We start from the raw sequence: 21,292 nt of genomic DNA on the forward strand, positions 1-21,292 counted from the left end.
TACTTACAGACCAAATGAGGAGAACAGCTCACTGACCATTTTATCGCCCTGGGTTGGCTTATTTTATTCTAGTCTAGCTTTTCATGGGACTCCAAGAGCAAAGAAGTGTTTTTGAAGGAGAAAGGCCAGTGGCGCGCAGGTACGTTTTGCGCAAGAGACAGAGGCTGTCAGTTAGAAGCTTATGCATCATGCATTAGCTACATATAAGGCTGGCTGCAGTGCTTGTTCCACACTGTCAGAATTCATTCCCTGGTCCAGGAGCAATGATGAGCTCACCAGCTCAGGCCCAGATGGTGTCAGGCAGGCTAGGGTCAGCCCTGTATTTAGACTGCTGTTCTACAGCCAACAGCCAAACAAGGCAAGAGGGAATCACATAACAGGAAAATTAGATGTCTGCTTAAAATCTAAAATCTCTTTCTGAAAATAGTACGTTTTTAGCCTAGATATTCACTATTCGTCTGAATAGGAAGATGTATGTGTTTTATTGACATATATATTTTTTWAGGTATATACTTTTCACAACATGTATTCAACCCTTGGAAGCASCCCTATGATTTTATGTTGCGTGCAATAAACAAATCTCTGAGCTAAMTGTTTCACAGACATTGTCTTTAAAAACGCTCTTCCTCCCTCTTCCTCTATATAAAGTCATATCCGGCTGAGACCCTCTAGGGCTCTGTGTCATGTTAAAGGAATTAGTATTAGTGTTTAATAAATTACTATTGTGGTGTGTAGCCAGATCACTTAAATGCCGTGTCATTAACTTTATTAGGCCAATCTGTCTTGCTCATTATGCATGACCAGAGTGCTACTGGGTGAATACCACTCACATGCTGAAGGGCCGGTGCTCTGATGAGAAAACAGGGCCTAGTTTATGTTCACCAGGCCCCCATCCTCCTCATGAGGGTTAGTTAGTCATACACCACAGTATGTCTTTTGTTCCAGGGCTGGGGTATGASTATATATGAACTAGCCAAGGCACTACTAGTATGACAAGAAGCCATTGTTTCTGCGAGCCCGTGGTGGTAGTAGGACTCATAATGGCAGTGCCTCGGTTGAAATTCCACTGACCCCCCCCCYAATGACTCACTAAAGACATTGGCTACTTCCTCTCCATCAATGTTGTCTTTCTGCACGCTAAACATTTAGCCTCTGTGCCATGGAGTGAAGCACAATGTTCCTTACTTGTCAACTTGTGTATATTTTACTAAAGTCATTGCATAAATATTGCTGAAATACTGGTCATGCAMAAAATAGCCCTTGTGTTCCTTCCTGTCAGACTTAACTCATCAGTTTGTCCCAAATGGCCCATGAATGAGCTCACATTTCACCAAGTCTATTCATTGGTAATCAAAATCTAGACAAATATGAAATTATATGCAACTGTAGTGCTTCTGAATCGTAGGCGTATCRTCTGGAAAGCATACGATGGGCCTATCTTGTTTCACTATTCCCTTCATCTCAAACTACTGTAACCCCTCTAAAGGGTCAGTTCTCAGGCAGTTGAATGCAAACCCTGATGCTCCTGAAGACTCSTGAGGTTGTTAATCTGATCCACCTGATCACGTCTTGGACAAGCCAGAGTTCTGTCTGCCACATCYGCTACTCTTCGGACCCAGGAGTGTCGATGAGAGATCATCATGACAGACAAACACTCAGAACGAACAGATGCAGAGCTGTATACCGATGCCACTTCAGCGAGTGGAGTAAAGGGGGGTAAAGTACCATCTCGCTCCATGTGACCATGTGACTGCCATCCGGCTGGAACTTACTGTCAGAGGAGCCAATGAGTCTTCAAGGCTGAGTGCATGGGGCTGCGGCCTGCAGCACCAGTGGGAAACGCCTGCCAGTACTATAGTGATTGTGTAACGTTAGTCCCTGGGCCCTGCAGCCTTTTCCTGTCCCAAGTCCTCCTACGCATGATAACATTCATCTCCAGGGTCTCGTTTGATCAACAGCACCACTGTCTCTCCATCCAAACAGCAGAATCCTCTCCTTCTCACTAGCATCTTCCAGATGGTCCATGTATCAGCAAGGCATACTCATCCAAGCAACAGACTCATCCAAGGCCCACAGGAATTCTGCTTCTAGAACTCGTTTGAAAAGAAACTGCCATGCTTGATGCCAGGGAACCAACTGCAGGCTTAAAGACAATGTGGTATGACCGACATGACGTCTCTTAGCCTGCTCACTGCATGTTGAAAGTGTGTGCTTTTAAATGACGCCTCATCCCTCCCTCGACCCTTGCTGTGTACAACCTTTTYTTTTTTTTTACCCTTTTTTACCACATACAGTGCCTTGCAAAGTATACATCCCCCAGCAGGACCGCTACCTCCGCCTTTGTGCAAGGAGGAGCACTGCCAGAGCCCTGCAAAATAACCTCCAGCAGGCCACAAATGTGCATGTGTCAGCATATGGTCTCACAAGGGGTCTGAGGATCTCATCTCGGTACCTACTGGCAGTCAGGCTACCTCTGGCGAGCACATGGAGGGCTGTGCGGCCCCACAAAGAAATGCCACCCCACACCATGACTGACCCACCACCAAACCGGTCATGCTGGAGGATGTTGCAGGCAGCAGAACATTCTCCACGGCGTCTCCAGACTCTGTCACATGTGCTCATGTGCTCAGTGTGAACCTGCTTTCATCTGTGAAGAGCACAGGGCGCCAGTGGCGAATTTGCCAATCTTGGTGTTTCTCTGGCAAATGCAAACGTCCTGCACGGTGTTGTGCTGTAAGCACAACCCCCACTGTGGACGTCGGGCCTCATACCACTCATGGAGCTGTTTCTGACCGTTTGAGCAGCACATGCGGCTGATGGAGGTCATTTTGCAGGGCTCTGGCAGTGCTCCTCCTTGCACAAAGGCGGAGGTAGCGGTCCTGCTGCTGGGTTGTTACCCTCCTACGGCCTCCACGTCTCCTGATGTACTGGCCTGTCTCCTGGTAGCGCCTCCATGCTCTGGACACTACGCCGACAGACACAACAAACCTTCTTGCCACAGCTCGCATTGATGTGCCATCCTGGATGAGCTGCACTACCTGAGCACTTGTGTGGGTTGTAGACCTCCGTCTCATGCTACCACTAGAGTGAAAGCACCGGCAGCATTCAAAAGTGACCAAAACATCAGCCAGGAAGCATAGGAACTGAGAAGTGGTCTGTGGTCACCACCTGCAGAACCACTCCTTTATTGGGGGTGTCTTGCTAATTGCCAGGTAATCTGGTTAGATGAGACAAAAATGTTAATTTTTGGCCATCAAGGAAAACGCTGTCTGGTGCAAACCCAACATCTCTCATCACCCCGAGAACATCATCCCCATTAGAATTGAAGGAATGATAGATTGGGCTAAATACAGGGAAATTCTTGAGGGAAACCTGTTTCTGTCTTCCAGAGATTTGAGACTGGGACGGAGGTTCACCTTCCAGCAGGACAATGACCCTAAGCATACTGCTAAAGCAACACTCAAGTTGTTTAGAGGGAAACATTAAAATGTTTTGGAATGGCCTAGTCAAAGCCTAGACCTCAATCCAATTGAGAATCTGTGGTATGGCTTAACGATTTGCTTTACACCAAGCTTATAGAGACACCCCAAGAGACTTGCAGCTGTAATTGCTGCAAAAGGTGGCTCGACAAAGTATTGACTTTGGGCAGGTGAATAGTTATGCACACAAGTTTTCTGTGTTTTTGTCTTATTTCTTGTTTTTTACAAAAAATATGTTGGCATGTTGTGTAAATCAAATGATACAACCCCCGAAAAAATCCATTTTAATTTCAGGTTGTAAGGCCACAAAATAGGAAAAATGCCAGGATGGTGAATACTTTCGCAAGCCACTGTAAGTTGACTGCGAACACATTCTCATTTACAGCAACGACCTTAAGGGGATGAATGATCCAGTCAGTGCTCTGCTCTAAATGGGAGTTGGATTACCAGCTCCACGGTGCTGGTGCTGCTGCAGCCTCTGTCTGCACTCTGCACGGTCAGCCTCCAGGCCTAGTGTAACTTTTCCGGCTTGCCTGCCTGCCGGCAGAACAACTTGGGATCGACTAACCAGAGTCATAAATGTTGCAGGCAGCCAGGCAATTTAATACAAGGCATGTTTTTTCATTCCTGTGCTTCTCCCCTTCTCGGCTCTGTATTTTCAGCACATCAAAAGGTCTGGATGATGGAGATTGGATTAGGACAGGGGGTTGCGTCTGTCTGAGGGGTAGAGTGTTGTTGGGGATTAAGACAAACATTAACCCCTGTGCCCCTGGGTGCTTCATTAGGACAGCAGGTTGCCGGGAGGATGTGGTAACTAACTTTCAGAGCTAGCCAGTGGTTACGTTTTTTGGGTGCTTTTCTGCTGAAATAAGAGTTGGAGCCACAGTGATGGAACCGGGGTACTTGAATGACAATGTGGGGTATAGGCTAGCTATTTTTCAGAAAAACCCTGATAAAGACAATCTTACCCAGAGTCCCATTTGCAACCAAGTACAGGCAATTTTTATGCGCCAGAGTGTGCTGGTTGAGAGATTGCCGATAGTTTKCAAATCTGTCATCAAGGCAAAGGGTGGCTACTTTGAAGAATCCCAAATATAAAATATATTTTGATTTAACACTTTTTTGGTTACTACATGATTCCATATGTGTCATTTCATAGTTCTATTGTCTTAACTATTATTCTACAATATAGAAAATAGTACAATAAAGAAAAACCCTTGAATGCGTAGGTGTGTCCAAACCTTTGACTGGTACTGTATGTTGAGAATACTGTGTATATAAATGCACAGTACAAAACCCCATAGCAAAATTTATAGAATTGTAGGAAATTAGCTTCCGGACCAGAGTCTGGAATACTGTATATACAGTGCATTCGGAAAGTATTCAGACCCTTGAGTTTTTTTCACATTTTGTTAATTTACAGCCTTATTCTAAAATGTTTTACATAGTTTTTTCCCCCCCTCAATGTACACACAATACCCCATAATGACAAAGCCCCCCACAAAGAATCTACATTTATGCAAATGTATTGATAAACAATGTTTACATGTGTATTCAAACCCTTTACTCAGTACTTTGTTTTAAGCACCTTTGGCAGCGATTACAGCCTCGGGTCTTCTTGGGTATGATGCTACGAGCTTGGCACACCTGTATTTGGAGATTTTCTCCTATTCTCTGCAGATCCTCTCAAGCTCTGTCAGGTTGGATGGGGAGTGTCACTGCACAGCTATTTTCCGGTTTCTCCAGAGATGTTTGATCGGGTTCAAATCCGGGCTCTGGCTGGGCCACTCAAGGACATTGAGACTTGTCCCGAAGCCACTCCTGCGTTGTCTTGGCTGTGTGCTTAGGGTCGTTGTCCTGTTGGAAGCTGAACTTTCGCACCAGTCTGAGGTCCTGTTAGCGCTGGAGCAGGTTTTTTATCATGGGTCTCTCTGTACTTTGCTCCATTCATATTTGCCCTGATCCTGACTAGTCTCCCAGTCCCTGCTGCCTAAAAACATCCGCACAGCATGATGTTGCCACCACGATGCTTCATCGTAGGGATGGTGCCAGGTTTCCTCCAGGCGTGACACTTGGCATTCAGTCAGTTCAAAGAGTTCAATCTTGGTTTCATCAGACCAGATCGTCTTGTTTCTCATGGTCTGAGAGTCTTTAGGTGCCTTTTGGCGAAATCCAAGCGGGCTGTCCTGTCTTACTGAGGAGTTGCTTCTGTCTGGCCTCTCTAACATTAAGGCCAGATTGGTGGAATGCTGCAGAGATGGTTGTCCTTCTGTAAGTTCTCCCATTTCCACAGAGGAACTCTACAGCTCTGTCAGTGAGACCATTGGGTCCTTGGTCACCTCCCTGACCAAGGCCCTTCTCCCCTGATTGCACAGTTTGGGTGGGCCTCCAGCTCTAGGGAGGGTTTTGGTGGTTCCAAACTTCTTCCATTTTTAAGAATGTTGGAGGCCACTGTATTCTTGGACTTTCAATTGGTACCCTTTCCCAAATCTGTGCCTAGACACAATCCTATCTAAGAGTTCTATGGACAATTCCGGCATGCACTGTCAACTGTGGGACCTTATAGAGACRGGTGTGTGCCTTTCCAAATCATGTCCAATCAATTGCATTTACAACCGGTAGACTCAACCTTTTTTCTTTTTTTTCTCCTTTTTTTTACATCTTAAGGGTGATCAACGGAAACAGGATGCACCTGAGCTCAATTTCTAGTCTCGTAGCAAAGGGTCTGAATACTTAGGTGAATAAGGTATTTCAGTTTTTTAAAATAAATTTGCAAGAAATTCTAAACAGTTTTTGCTCTGTCATTATGGGGTATTGTGTGTAGATTGATGAGGAAATGATTTTATTTAATCCATTTTTAGAATAGGGCTGTAATCTAACAATGTGGAAAAAGGAACGTGGTCTGACTTTCCGAAGGCACTGTATATATGTGAATGGTGAGTATGGACAGTTTGTGAATAGAAATGTGTGTACAGCTGTAGTTCTATTGGGTGAGCCATGACTAGAATACAGTATATACATATAAAGTGGGTAAAACAGTTTGCAAACATTACTGAAGTGACCTGTGTTCAATGACTATGTTAGGGAGCAGTCTCTAAATTGCAGGGTTGGGTACCGGGTTGTAGCCGATTAGTAACGGTGACTAAAGTTCAGGACCGTGTACTGGGCGGAGGCCAGCTAGTGGTGACTGTTTTAACAGTCTGATTGCCTGGAGATAGATGTTTCTCAGTCTCTCGGTCCAAACTTTGATGCACCTGTAATGTCTGTGCGCACACACTCACATTCTCAAACTCACTACCGGCAGGGATTGATGCCAGTGTTTTAGACAGGGTGACATTTTCCACCCTGCTTCCTGCCCCGCTCTCCCAGCAACTGGCAGCCTGCTTTTGACACTGCCCCAGAACACCAGGGTGTAATGAGGGTATTGTCCCTGCAGCTACATTGCATTCGGAAAGTATTCAAACCTCTTGACTTTTTCCACATTTTGTTACAGCCTCATTCTGAAAAGAATTGTAAAAATCCTTGTCAATCTACACAGAATACCCATAATGACAAAGCGAAAACAGTTTTTTAGAAGTTTCCATTGATCATCCTGGATGTTTCTACAACTTGATTGGAGTCTACCTGTGGCAAATTCAATTGATTGGACATGATTTGGAAAGGCACACACCTGTCTATATAAGGTCCCACAGTTGACAGTGTATGTCAGAGCAAAAACCAACCCATGAGGTCGAAGGAATTGTCAGTAGAGCTCCGAGACAGGATTTTCTCAAGGCAAAGATCTGTGGAAGGGTACCAGATTTTTTTTGCAGCAGCATYGAAGGTCGCTAAGAACACCGTGGCCTCCATCATTCTTAAATGGAAGATGTTTGGAACCATAAAGACTCCTAGAGCTGGCCGCCCGGTCAAACTGAGCAATCGGTGGGAAAGGGCCTTGGTCAGGGATGTTACAAATAATCTGATGGTCACTCTGACAGAACTCCGGAGTTCCTATGTGTAGATGGGACAACCATCTCTGCAGCACTCCACCAACCAGGCCTTTATGGTAGAGTGGCCAAACGGAAGCCACTCCTCAGTAAAAGGCACATGACAGCCTGCTTGGAGTTTGCCATAAGGCACCTAAAGGACTCTCGGACCATGAGAAACAACATTCTCTGGTCTWATGAAACCTAAATTGAACGATTTGACCTGAATGCCAAGCGTCACGTCTGGAGGAAACCTGGCACCATCCTTACGGTGAACCATGGTGACACCGGGATGTTTTTCATCAGCAGAGACTGGGAGACTAGTCAGGATCGAGGGAAAGACGAACAGAGCAAATTACAGAGAGATCCTTGATGAAAACCTGCTCCACAGCACTCAGGACCTCAGACCGGGGCGGAGGTTCACCTTCCAACAGGACAACAAACCTAAGYACACAAGCCAAGCTTCTGAATGTCCTTGAGTGGCTCAGGCAGAGCCCGGACTTTAACTCAATCGAACATCTATGAAGAGAACTGAAAATAGCTGTGCAGCTTTCTCCTATTCTTCTGCAGGGAAGAATAGGAGAAACTCCCCAAAAACATCTGTGCCAAGCTTGTAGCGTCATACCCTGGAAGACTCAAGGCTGTAATCGCTGCCAAAGGCTCTTCAACAATACTGAGTAAAGGGTCTGAATACTTATGTAAATTTGATGTCAGTTTAAAATAATTCCCGCCAAAAAACTGTTTTTGCTATGTCATTATGTGGTATTTTGTGTAGATCGATGAGGGGGGAAAAACGATTGAATCTATTTTAGAATAAGGCTGTAACGTAACAATGTGGAAAAACTTTATGAAGGCACTGTGCGTGTATGCAAATGACCCCTTTATTATCTACATGGAACAGAGCATTTCTAGTAGAGAGAGACCTTGGTAGTCCTGATGTTATTGTTCCAGTGACGACATCAGTTCCTGACATTCTTAGTYGGGCTGTTTTCCTCTGGCCTAGGGAGATTCCTTGCCAGATATGCTTGTGTTCCTCTGGGGCTGTGGCTAGTTGCTGCTAGTCTGCAGTTTTGGGCGGCTGCCTTACATGATCCCTTTTTTTTTTATTCAGATGAAAGTTTTTGCGTGGTCAGTAATGTGGTCTTATGGTCAGTAAAGTCTTTACTGAAATGTTAGCGGTATGGGTACTGAATTTCATCAAATCATTATGTTTGCTCTGTATCTCTCATCATGAGAGGAAATGTAAGACGGTCATCTCTGTTTAATTTCTCCTGTGCACTGCCCCTTGTGCTAACTGGGCTCCCACTCTGGGAAGAGGGATAACTTTACAAGACAGAGAAATTATATTGAAACCCAACCATCGGACCTCTGCTAAAACTGACTCTGGTTGAGATAGAGAGTGAGTGAAAGGGAAAACCGGGCTGGCTAAATGGCATAGTAGTGATGTTGGAACTGCCCTGTGTGTCTCAACACATCATCCCCAGACATTGCAAAGAGAAACCTTGGAGAATGAAACCGAAACACTCAAAAGAGAAAGCCGATCTGCTGAACTGGCATTTTGGGAATCTCCACATAAATTCCTGGGAATCCATAAGGACGTTTCTCCCCTCATCACACCAAAAAATACATTTCAGTCAGTCCAGCCCCTGAGAGTGAGACACTTGGCTTGAAGTGTCTCTCCCAGACAGATCCAACGGTCTGTTGGCTTGTGCTCTGGCCTTCATACTGCTGTTCCCCCTCAGGCTTATCCATAGAGAGATCCTAGTGGTGACAGGCTTCTGTGTGGAGGTCAAGTTACTGAAAGGTGAACTCTGGGCCTGGATCACTGGCCAGTCTGCACTGCGCTCTATTGTGCTACATTGCACTGTGAAGCTTTGTTCTGTATGTTGTTACTGTACAGTGCGTCACAGTGTGGATGTGGTGAGCCAGAGAGGAGCAGGCAGGCCGACGATGGGATGATGAGCTCATGGAGTTACTTATTCATGAGTATTGAGCGATGGAGGAAAGCTGACGTGGGACAGACGCTCTCGGGAACATGAACATTTTCTCCTGCACTGTCAGCTATGGCTGGTAGTTGTGTTAATTAGTAATAGTATTCTGCACTTTGACGGCACCAGTAACCTATATCATCACAACACTCAAAAGTGAGGAGCAAAGATTAACAGAATTTCATGAGTCAACAGGAGCCTTTGGAGTAATGCTCATAGTTGTGTTTCTGCTATAAGACGGGAGCCAGTCTGTCCTGGGCCATAAGTCCTCAGTTGTCTCCTCTCTTCATGAAGTCAACACAGTGGCTTATAGGAGACCTAGGCCTATTTATTTTAATGCTCAGATTATTCACATGAATTCTACTTGTTTCTTAATGCAGCTCATAGCCTGTAGGTTGTACCATAGGAAAGTTACTTTCTATAGAATTTTGCCTTGATGTTGTCATTAGTCCATTGAAACCTTTTTTTCTGCGACTGACAGACTGAAGAGGCTCTGGTTGTGTTCTGTGTTGTAAGGACTGGCTGTATTGCATGCGCAAGCTGTTTCCCAACCGACGCAGTGCTGGTGCTAAACACCACTATATATAGGGCCAGAATCAAGCTCTTCTTTGGCTCTGGACCACATTCAGCATATTGTGATATCTCTGCCGCAGAGAGAGAATACTATCACTTTGAGATTAAGCAGTGAGGGAGAATGAAAACACAGGCTGTCCTCGTAGTACACAGGCAGTCCTGGGAGGAAAGGAGGCTTTGCTCCCAGGCCCACTATGTTGAGTTCAAACCGCCTTGAGTTATTGAAAACATCCGTTAGGCCCAGCGGTGCAGCTACGCCAGGGGACCCATATGGGAATGGGCTAGTGTCAGTAAACAGGCTTGTCTCGGAGGGGGCACAGCACCAACAACTGAAGTTATATTCACAGGGGGTCTTAGTTCAATCAATCTGTGAAAGAGACCTTGCTGCTGTAACACATCATTTTTATTTTTTGGGACCTGCTTGTTATTTTTTCATCAAGCCCCCCCCTCATCCTCCCTGGCTCTGATTCAGTGCTTTATTGCAAGGTTGTTACCCAGCGTCGTCATAGTAGTCACTGTGGGTTGCTGGGCTCAGTCCATTTGAAAGATTATTTTGGGGACTTGAGGTGTTGTGGTTTTCTTCCTATCCCCTTGTTCTCTCTTCACACTGTAAATACCTTACCACCTCATGTTGCTGTCATGGCACAAACCATGTGACCGTGGTCTGGCCGATTCTTTGCGTGCGTATGCTGCCCTGATTTTCCTTTAGCATTGTTTTGTATGCAAGCTGTTGCTTTCGGTATGAATTCAAGTAGACCACACCTGTACCAGGGACTGAGTTGAACTTGCTTAGTTGAGGAAGTTTGGCTGCTATATACTGTAGCCTACATGCAGACATGCCGTCACCTGCTGGATGAGTCAGGTGCTTTACAACCATTTCACTCATAATGTCATAACTCTGAACAGGCCATCCCTGGAGGTTACAGTGTAGAGTGGTGTTGTTGAGGGAGAAAACACAGGCTTAGTGTTGTACACAGCTGTGTCTGCTTTGTGCACAGCATACCCGATGTGATGGTTGATAGGGTCTGCATCTGAACTTGCTATGCAATCAGGAGGAGAGAAGCTGTCATAGAAATATTATGACTTTATTAATGTAATTCTTTATGGTTATGGTACCTATCACCGTCATGCACTAACAGTACCGTGGGCCTGTAAGAGTTGGTGGCTGGCAGACAGTCGCGTGGAGTCCTATTGTTTTTCCACTTGAGCAGAGCACCAGTCTCCTGGTAAAGTCATTTCCTTGGGAGGCATGCTGCAGGGGCTTGGGATAGTGCTCACTGTACCCTGAGTAATCTCTAGCTGTGTCCATTACGCGCGCGGACACACATTGACAGAATGTGACGTACACCAACTAACTCCGTCTCATGTAGTTTGTCATGAACTATTTATTTGCATATGTGGAGGAATGGGATCATAATCAAAAACCAAAATCTAAACTATCTGTTTGTGTTTGGATGGAATCAGAACGTGGAGGGTAAGGAGGAGCTGGTTTACCTGCTGACGTTAATGGAAGGTAGGACACTCTGTCTAACCCGATCTTTATTTGTGGTCACTTCCGTTTACGTGTCAATATCAGGCAGATATAGCTTTTTCTAGTCTATGGACAATTGAAAATCAGTAGCAGCAGCAAGCTAGCTCATTCTCCAACAGAAGGGTGCAGTATTGAGAAACGGATTAATTGACAGTGGCCAAAAATGTAACTCCTGTTGCAAATATTAGTTCAGTTTAAATTACTAATAACAAAGCTTGTGTCGACGTGCCCGGACATGCATGCAATAAGCAAGCTAGCTGGCTAAGCAGATAGCTATGTGACCTGCAAAGATTACACTAACTAACCCTTTCATCTGTGATGTTAGATAGCTAGATAAACACGATGCTAAGATATCAGATGGGAGCTAATAGCCAACGTAGCTAGTTAGCCCTAGCTGGTTATAATTTTGAACATGCACCATTTTCGGCAACAAGCCATCTGACTTGCGGTGTAACCAGAGTTTCTAAACCTCTTTTGGTGTAACGTTAGCTATTTACTGGTGTACTGATCTGACCATCTGCAATCGTGTCTGTAAATTGACACTTGATAGTCAGATTAGATGATATGTCGTAATAGGGAAAGAAGGAAGTTGGCAATAGGTTTAGCTACCTAACGATCTTCCTGCATGTTTATGGACCAAGAAACCTGTAGATCAGCGTGTGTGTGCGCGTTCTCACTTCTCAAACTATGGACAGAACGTGCATTGTCGTTAAATCGTTTTCCTACCCTCGCTCTCCTTGTGAGATGTGAACATTTTTGGCTTGGTAGCAGAAGTCATCGCCATTGAGCTCGTTACCAAAGTAGCAATAAACAGCAGCCAGCAAGTGATATGAGCGGTGGAGAGAGATGGAATGGAGTTACAGCCTCGCTCTATCCAATCGTAGGATCATTTCTTGACACATACAGTGGGGCAAAAAAGTATTTAGTCAGCCACCAATTGTGCAAGTTCTCCCACTTAAAAAGATGAGAGGCCTGTAATATTCATCATAGGTACACTTCAACTATGACAGACAAAATGAGAAGAAAAAATCCAGAAAATCACATTGTAGGATTTTTAATGAATTTATTTGCAAATTATGGTGGAAAATAAGTATTTGGTCACCTACAAACAAGCAAGATTTCTGGCTCTCACAGACCTGTAACTTCTTCTTTAAGAGGCTCCTCTGTCCTCCACTCGTTACCTGTATTAATGGCACCTGTTTGAACTTGTTATCAGTATAAAAGACACCTGTCCACAACCTCAAACAGTCACACTCCAAACTCCACTATGGCCAAGACCAAAGAGCTGTCAAAGGACACCAGAAACAAAATTGTAGACCTGCACCAGGCTGGGAAGACTGAATCTGCAATAGGTAAGCAGTTTGGATTGAAGAAATCAACTGTGGGAGCAATTATTAGGAAATGGAAGACATACAAGACCACTGATAATCTCCCTCGATCTGGGGCTCCACGCAAGATCTCAACCTGTGGGGTCAAAATGATCACAAGAACGGTGAGCAAAAATCCCAGAACCACACGGGGGGACCTAGTGAATGACCTGCAGAGAGCTGGGACCAAAGTAACAAAGCCTACCATCAGTAACACTCTACGCCGCCAGGGACTCAAATCCTGCAGTGCCAGACGTGTCCCCCTGCTTAAGCCAGTACATGTCCAGGCCCGTCTGAAGTTTGCTAGAGAGCATTTGGATGATCCAGAAGAAGATTGGGAGAATGTCATATGGTTAGATGAAGCCAAAATAGAACTTTTTGTTAACTCAACTCGTCGTGTTTGGAGGACAAAGAATGCTGAGTTGCATCCAAAGAACACCATACCTACTGTGAAGCATGGGGGTGGAAACATCATGCTTTGGGGCTGTTTTTCTGCAAAGGGACCAGGACGACTGATCCGTGTAAAGGAAAGAATGAATGGGGCCATGTATCGTGAGATTTTGAGTGAAAACCTCCTTCCATCAGCAAGGGCATTGAAGATGAAACGTGGCTGGGTCTTTCAGCATGAGAATGATCCCAAACACATCGCCCGGGCAATGGAGTGGCTTCGTAAGAAGCATTTCAAGGTCCTGGAGTGGCCTAGCCAGTCTCCAGATCTCAACCCCATAGAAAATCTTTGGAGGGAGTTGAAAGTCCGTGTTGCCCAGCAACAGCCCCAAAACATCACTGCTCTAGAGGAGATCTGCATGGAGGAATGGGCCAAAATACCAGCAACAGTGTGTGAAAACCTTGTGAAGACTTACAGAAAACGTTTGGCCTCTGTCATTGCCAACAAAGGGTATATAACAAAGTATTGAGAAACTTTTGTTATTGACCAAATACTTATTTTCCACCATAATTTGCAAATAAATTCATAAAAAATCCTACAATGTGATTTTCTGGATTTTTTTTTCTCATTTTGTCTGTCATAGTTGAAGTGTACCTATGATGAAAATTACAGGCCTCATCTTTTTAAGTGGGAGAACTTGCACATTTGGTGGCTGACTAAATACTTTTTTGCCCCACTGTAGCTGAACTAGCCAATGAAGTTGTTTTCATTTTTTTTGTCCTGGCAGCTGAGTTAAATTTTAAAAAAAGAATAAAAGTGATACATTTCTCATCAAAATTTTCTAATATAATGATATTGAATATTGGTCTAAAATATCGGCCTCCTTGACCCTCAAATCGGTATTGGCATCGGCCCAAACATGTGATTGTTCTCTAATGTCAACAATCATTAACTCAACCAAAAGAGTTTCTCTGTTGGTTTACTGTGTGAAAAGACAGAGGACAATAAAGCAGAAGTGAGAAGCATTGGTTCTTGTTGTTATTGGAGGCATAAGGCCTCTCCTTCTCTGTTCTCCATTCCCCCCCTAGGTTGTCATGAGTACAGGACCCTGACATGTGCTCAGCATTTAAGCTCTGAAGCTCTGGAGGCCCTGAAATGGCAAAAGAAGCCATTTTATTGGAGGAGAAATGATTTCCATCCAGGCTGCTGAGTAAGCTGTGTGAATGAGAATGGAGCAGCAGTAGGGGCCTGGCCGCTCAGGCAGACCTGGTCACAGTCAATGCTCCAGAAAATACTTTTTAGCGCCTTGTTTTTTTTCTTCTCTCTCTTTCGCTCTTTCTCTCTCCGTGTGTTGGTGTGAAACGGTTGCGAACATCTCATTTGGCATGCTTTGCCTAGCCACAGGATGTACTTCTGGAATGGTTGTCAATTCAGAATCTGTTGTTGATTTTATAGATCCCACAGGGTACGGATACTTACATGTTCATGATTATTTTTTACATGAACAACACATCTTTGTCCCTGAGTCAAAGGAAGGTAAAGTCATGGTATTAGTCATAGTATTAGACCATGATCTGTGCTCACATTTTCTGAGAATGGGTTTCATGTATGGTTTAACAGGCCCATGAAATTGACTGCAGCTTGCACATTATTTTTGTCCTCCCTCCCTCCCTCCCTGTGTGCATATGGACTGAGTCTGTGAAGCGTCAGTGAGGAGGGATCCGTTGGGACGACATGCGTATTGTTCTCTCACAGAGGAAGTGTGTTGGCTGGAGTCCACCAGTCARTCTCTGTGGGTCTGTCTAGGTCCTAAGCCAATCCTGAACACAGCCTCGCTCCCAGGCAGGGAACAAGCCATGGGAGAGATTGAGACACCCCTTCCCCTCTCTCTCCACTTTTCTTCTTCTCTCCTTTTCTCCCCCTCTCCTCCAGCACAGCTCAGACATGAGGAGAGGAGACGACACCGGAGCTCTCTTCAGACAGTCCACTTCAGGGTGAAACTGGAATCCATCCCTCTTTCTCTTTTCCTCTATCCCCCTCCCTTTCCCTCTATATTATCCCCCTCTTTCCCTCGGTATCCCAGAACACAGCATGGGAGTTACTCACCTCACCTGACTCAGGTCTGGGCTGTGTATAGATCTTTGGTGGGGATGATACTGACAGTTTCGCACCATCTATTCTCAGCCTCCAAACAAGCTCTGAAGTAGGAAGGTTAGCCCTCAGGTGAAATCAAAAGCTTATCACTATGCTGAGTCTGACTGACTTTGGTATAGGTCCACTGTTCCCTCCTAGACCTACCTAGCTGTACTGTACAGTAGGGTTGGGCAGTATCCAGATGTTCTTACTGGCCTTCTCTCAAATCGGGATTTACATAATTAGCGGCTTAGTACACAAGGGGGTGCCTGAAAGCCGCGSATAGAASCCCATTGGGCGTCTMCCAGAATGCTAAGAAAATTAGCACAAGTATTAACTCATTTCCATGGATGGTGCTAGCTAAATATGCAAACGAAAATAAACAAATTRCAAAGACAGGCAATCAAGCTCATAAAGTTATACATATATAGGTAGGAGGAACCAAATGTAATTTTTGGTGAGTTGTTCACATTCTTTTGTAAAATGTCCAAGAGATATTGTGCAAATGAAGAAGGTTTTGACACATGCTTGGCTGAAGGAAAAACTCTTCTGTTGTCATCTGATGGCAATGAAGCCAAAATGTGTTGCATTAATGTATTTTCTGTGAAGGAAAACTATAGTTGCACGTCCCTGATCACGCTAATGAAGCACAAAAACACTTGCCTTTTAATTTAAAACATGACCCCTGTCAATACACAGCTGGACTAACCTGCTCCTGCTTTCTCCCGTTGTGCTATTTACAAACAAACACGTGACTGGCGCAACTGTTCTGGGGTACTATGGTAACCTTCATAATGTAAAATAAAAAATGTGACGTGTAGGGCTGACCCCATTTAGTCAACTGGTCGATTGTTTGTTGGTCGACCGAGATTTCATTAGTTGGGCAGTAAGTAGCTAAACATTTAAATATAAATGGATAGTGATCGATCTTCGCAGTTCTGAAACACATCAGTGCACTGTTGAATTGGCACCTTTTCATAGACCATGTTGCTTTGTGAATAATAACAAAGTTAACCACCATATTGGTGTTGAGAACAGTGAGCGGAGGCAGCAGCGGAGTTAGGAGACGAGAGAACAGCCCTTGCCTTCATTGTAAAGAAGAAAAAAGTGAGGAGGAAACCCTAACTTAAATAGCCTAACTGTTAAATGTGCCTGGCTTTATAAATCATCCATATTTACCTACAGAAATAAGACAGATCCTGCTTCTGTTGCCTGTTTTGAGTATTTGTTTAATAGCCTACAGGATTCCGTGAACACCAAGCCTCACGCAACCACAATATCTGATAAACAATTTCACGAATTTGGCTGTTTTTAATCTTTGCTATGCTGGAATAAAGGCTTTACAGTCTCTGGTATTATGTATAATTTATTTMGTGTTTACACTGTTCCAAATTGTCAAATTATATTTATAATAATAATAACCCTCCCTTTTCTCGTTATTATTATTATCATTATAATAATAAGTATAACCACCATTGAGCTGTAGGCCTAAGAGCGTGTCCTGTTTAGTCTTAATGCCTATATTTCAATACTTATAGAGGCTACTGTATCAATCAATCATTCATTCGTTTGTCATCATACGAGTCATTCATGAGTCATTCATGATTTGAAATGCAATCAAGCATTTTCCTTTTAAAATAAAATAACAAAGCGACCCTTGAATAATTATTGTAAACAATAAATCATTCACGACTGTATGCGACTGTTTTTAGTCTTTGCTGTAATAAAGGTTTTAGCATTTATTTTTTACAGCTCTCTTGTATGCTTCATTTATTTGTTGTTCACGTTGTTCTAATCGTTCAGGAAAATGATATTGTAATCCAACAGCCCCAGTTTGGTACACATAATATGCACGCAGAACTTGCTCCTTGCCTTTTCTTGATCTTCCAGTATTTTCCACAACTAGTCAAATTTATTCCACACATCTGACTTCCCCTTTACCTCCTGAGCAACCAGTAAACATTCCCCCGTTGTCAAGTTTATTTGTCATGTTCTCTGCGTGGAGAGTTTGTTATAACCAATTTATTGTTTTGATCATGCTATAGGTCAGCATGTGATGCATACATGTGTCACGTAAAGAGAGCAAGGGTTGAGGGAATAGGGATTTTTCCCCCCTAAACAAATTAATGATTTCCGTAGCAGAAGTGTTCAGTCAGTAATGGCTGTAATTATGTTGCAGCTTCAACAACGCGGACAGCGCGATAAACACTTGATGTTCTGTGGTGGTCACTGCAGCAGGAAGGAGAGACAATGGGGGCTAGTCACACAGTCAGTGGCTGTCATTTTTTAGCGCAGCGAGTCTGAGCCCAGCCCTGCACAGTCAAATCAATTGCGGTTGTACTCCCTCTAGTTATTTGTCTTAATTATTTCATAAATCTGCGCTTAAAGCATCAGACAAGCTTAGTGCATATATTTGATTTGACTTAAAACACACAGGATGTGTCTATAAATGGATAAATATACTTTTAAAAAATTCAGCCAAGAGGGTCACATGAGGAGAGGTTGTCAGCTGTGTTGACTGTGGTGTGTTTTCAACATTTTCCTCTCAGCCCAGCACTGTTATAAGGCATCTCTCGAAACGATACAACGATGACCTTGCATGGATATTCATCTCAGGCTGCTTAAACCATCTAAAATATACTGTAWAGCCTGTTCTGCCTTAAAGGGACATTTAAAAAAAAAAAAAATCCACTTCATATTCATCATCTCCAGCAGCACCCCAAAATCAACATATGTCAGAATGGCGCAGTTCTATGTTTTATAGTCAAATATAGAGAAAGATGACTTTCCAATGACAACATATTTGTAGGCAATTCATATGCAATGCGTACTCACAATTGGTCAAAATCACACTATGCGCACTGATGTCATTGGAAACACTTATCTACCTATATATTTTATACTACAAAACATAGAAACGCGCCATGTTCACATATGTTGATGTTGGGGTGCTGCTGGAGATGATGAATATGAAGTTTAAAAATGGTAAAGTTTCCGTTTAACTCTCGAGACGATAGGTTACCGGTTCTTCTCTTAGACACCTTGGAATTCTCATCGGTAGACGTATGGAGTGTCTTCTGTATGCCTGTGCTATGTGTTTGTGTGCTATGTGTCTGTGTGCCTGTTCTGTGTGTCTGTAGCTTTCCTATCAGTTGACATACTCTTGATAGTACCCAGTGTGATCATTGAGGAAGTACAGCCTAGCACAGGAATAAAGTAGTGACTCAACATGTGCTTGTTATTCAATGTCAGACGACTGGGTTCTCATTCATGCCTCGTTTAATTTAATCCATCATCTGCATGCCACTGTAAGCACTCATATAGTCAATCTCCCTCTTCTCTCCATCTCTCTCTCAGGACCAGTTTGAAAACCTTGACAAGCATACTCAATGGGGGATCGACTTCTTAGAGAGGTATGCAAAGTTTGTCAAGGAAAGGCTGGAGATTGAACAGACCTATGCAAAACAGTTAAGGTAAGAATGTGGCTTTTATCRTTCAGTTCCATAGAACTGTTTTTGAGGTGTTTTGCCTATACTTTACATCATTAATTGAATGAGTATTCTGTGTGGAATACGGTATACTGTGTTATAGGTGTAGACGTATATTTGACATGGATGCATTAGTACTGTATATTAACCTTCAATATGCTAATCATCTAATATCAATGTTGAATTACTGGTAATGAAATAATGACTAGGATAATTATCAAATGATGTGATTGGATCCTGCCTTTTGATGAGTATCTAAAAGTGTCTGGTACAGACCGACCACTCAGCCTGAACAATAGGGCCAGCTCAGCCCAATCTGACATGGTTGTGCTGCCATTAATAGATTTTTGGAGGGYCACAAATCAATATAATAGATATCTAGGAGGTGGCTACTGGCCAGTCTCTTTACAGTAGAGGAGTAGGCAGATGCCAACGCCCCTCCAATGGTAACGCTGGAGTTTGTTACAGATGTATACCCATTTATACGCTGTTGCATTGCACCCTCAAGACTGTATCCTCCCTGACATCCATGTTATCACCTTTGGAGCAAATCTACCAAGGAGAAAAAACCCTAACAAAGAGTTCTAAAATGACGACTTCTTTAGTTTAGAGTGAGACCACTGGTTTGACAAGATTAGGTTGGGAATGGGCAGATGTAGGCTAGATTGGTAAACCATAGGTGACCGTTCACTGAACCTACACACACACACACACACACACACACACGTGGCGCATATGACGTCACTGTGACATGATGGGGTTCAACTTCACACCTCTGCTTCCATCTTAATCGTCCCCTCTACTCTGAGCTGTTGCCATGGCTGAGAGAGCATGAAGTTCACTCTCCTTTCTTCTCACGTGGCCGCTTTTATTACACTGATTTGTTTTACCAATGTAATAAATGCCATCTGGGAAAAAGGTTGTGTCAATGCTAACACATTTCATTTTATGTGTTTTTCTGTACTTGTTTGTGAATAACTGGTGCTCATCCGGTATCGGATGCCATATAGGCACATTCTAGCCCACATGAAATGCAACCTTCCGTAAGTATCTCTGTTAGTAAGGTTTAGAAATAGTGCTGTCCCCCTGGAGCTGTGGTCCCCCTGGAGCTGTGGTCAATACGTAGAGGCTCCAGCTGTGGCCTCTGCACCCCCCCCCCCCCTTTGGGTGTTGCCTAGTTACAGCACCAATATGCTGAAGATTATTTTATTTTAAGGAGATGCGTCTGAATGACGACTAAACTGGGGATGTTTAGTCACGGCGTGTGTAACCCAGTGAATATCCAGCTATGAATCATGGGCTGAAGAAGAGCTTTGTGACTTCGCCCTCATGCATTCTTAAAGCATGAGCGTTACTCTACTACCATTTTCAGCACTCCTCTCTTCCGTTTCTGTGAATGTATTTCTCCCCAGTCCCTGACTCCCTGGACAGTCTGTCTGTGTTCAGGTATTGTTCTGTGTGACCTTTAGTGGCACCAGGCCAGCCTGATGTTTATCAGTCTGTGTGTGTGGGGAGCCACTCCYCTGCCTCCCAGGACTGGGAAACCGAGTGTTGTTTGGTGGAAGCACCTTCATTAGTTGGGCTCAGTGGGGACTGATTGGAGGAGGGGGCAGGGTGGCGGCAAGTTCTGAAAACCTCTCTGTATTCCTCCTCTATTCATCCCTAAAGAGCGAGTGGAACCGGAGCGCTGCCTGTACTACATGCCTGAAGAGCACCACAGCACAGCCCCACACTACAGGAGCCCCTCTCCAGAGGGACTACTTTATCAAAGACAACCATGTCTTTTGTGTTGCTCCTCCTACATGTGTTCTGTAGGGAACAACCGAGGAGAGTGTAGGAATATCACACAGTACCAGGTTATCTGTGTCGGTCTGACCTACTTTTATCTCTCTCTGAGGAGTGTCTGACTGAGAGAAACTGAGCTATCTCAGCCAATCATTTTATCATATTCACATACAGAAGGAAATACTGAAATAAAGAAAGGGCTGTAATTTTGGTTAATGTGCTCCAGTCTTGGGGAGTAACAAAGGCAGCTGTCTGTTCTGTCTGTCTCACTCTTATCTGTCTCTGACCATATGTCTCCTCTCTCCTCACAGGAACCTGGTTAAGAAGTACTGTCCCAAGCGCTCCAAAGATGATGAACCTAGGCGAGTAGATTAGACCCATTTGTATTAAATGGTTAACAACCTGTGAACGGTATCAGCTTTATGCCACACACACTGGGCCTTTCCACTAGACCGGTCATCACAAACACGGACTGCCATGGCAACCCAGCACTTTTTAAATGTTTAATTGCTTCCATAGAATGGAGTAACAGAGTTAGCAAGTCCTACAGCTGTGTAGGATATCTGGCTCTGACGTACGGTCACAGTGCTTGGCC

The 21,292-nt window shown here is 44.0% G+C and overlaps 1 protein-coding gene across 4 annotated transcripts in view; it reads left to right on the forward strand.

Moving 5' to 3' along the window:
• The window catches only part of LOC111972189 (formin-binding protein 1-like), a 74,427-nt gene that overhangs the window by 34,995 nt on the left and 18,140 nt on the right, over window positions 1-21,292 (forward strand). For all 4 annotated transcript variants that reach the window (XM_070446152.1, XM_070446149.1, XM_070446151.1 and 1 more), the window contains 2 exons: window positions 18,782-18,897; window positions 21,009-21,059. In XM_070446152.1, the coding sequence (XP_070302253.1) occupies window positions 18,782-18,897; window positions 21,009-21,059 (167 nt within the window). The remainder of the gene's footprint in view (window positions 1-18,781; window positions 18,898-21,008; window positions 21,060-21,292) is intronic.

Source organism: Salvelinus sp. IW2-2015, linkage group LG13 (assembly GCF_002910315.2).
Source record: "Salvelinus sp. IW2-2015 linkage group LG13, ASM291031v2, whole genome shotgun sequence".
In the NCBI taxonomy this organism is placed as follows: Eukaryota; Metazoa; Chordata; class Actinopteri; order Salmoniformes; family Salmonidae; genus Salvelinus; species Salvelinus sp. IW2-2015.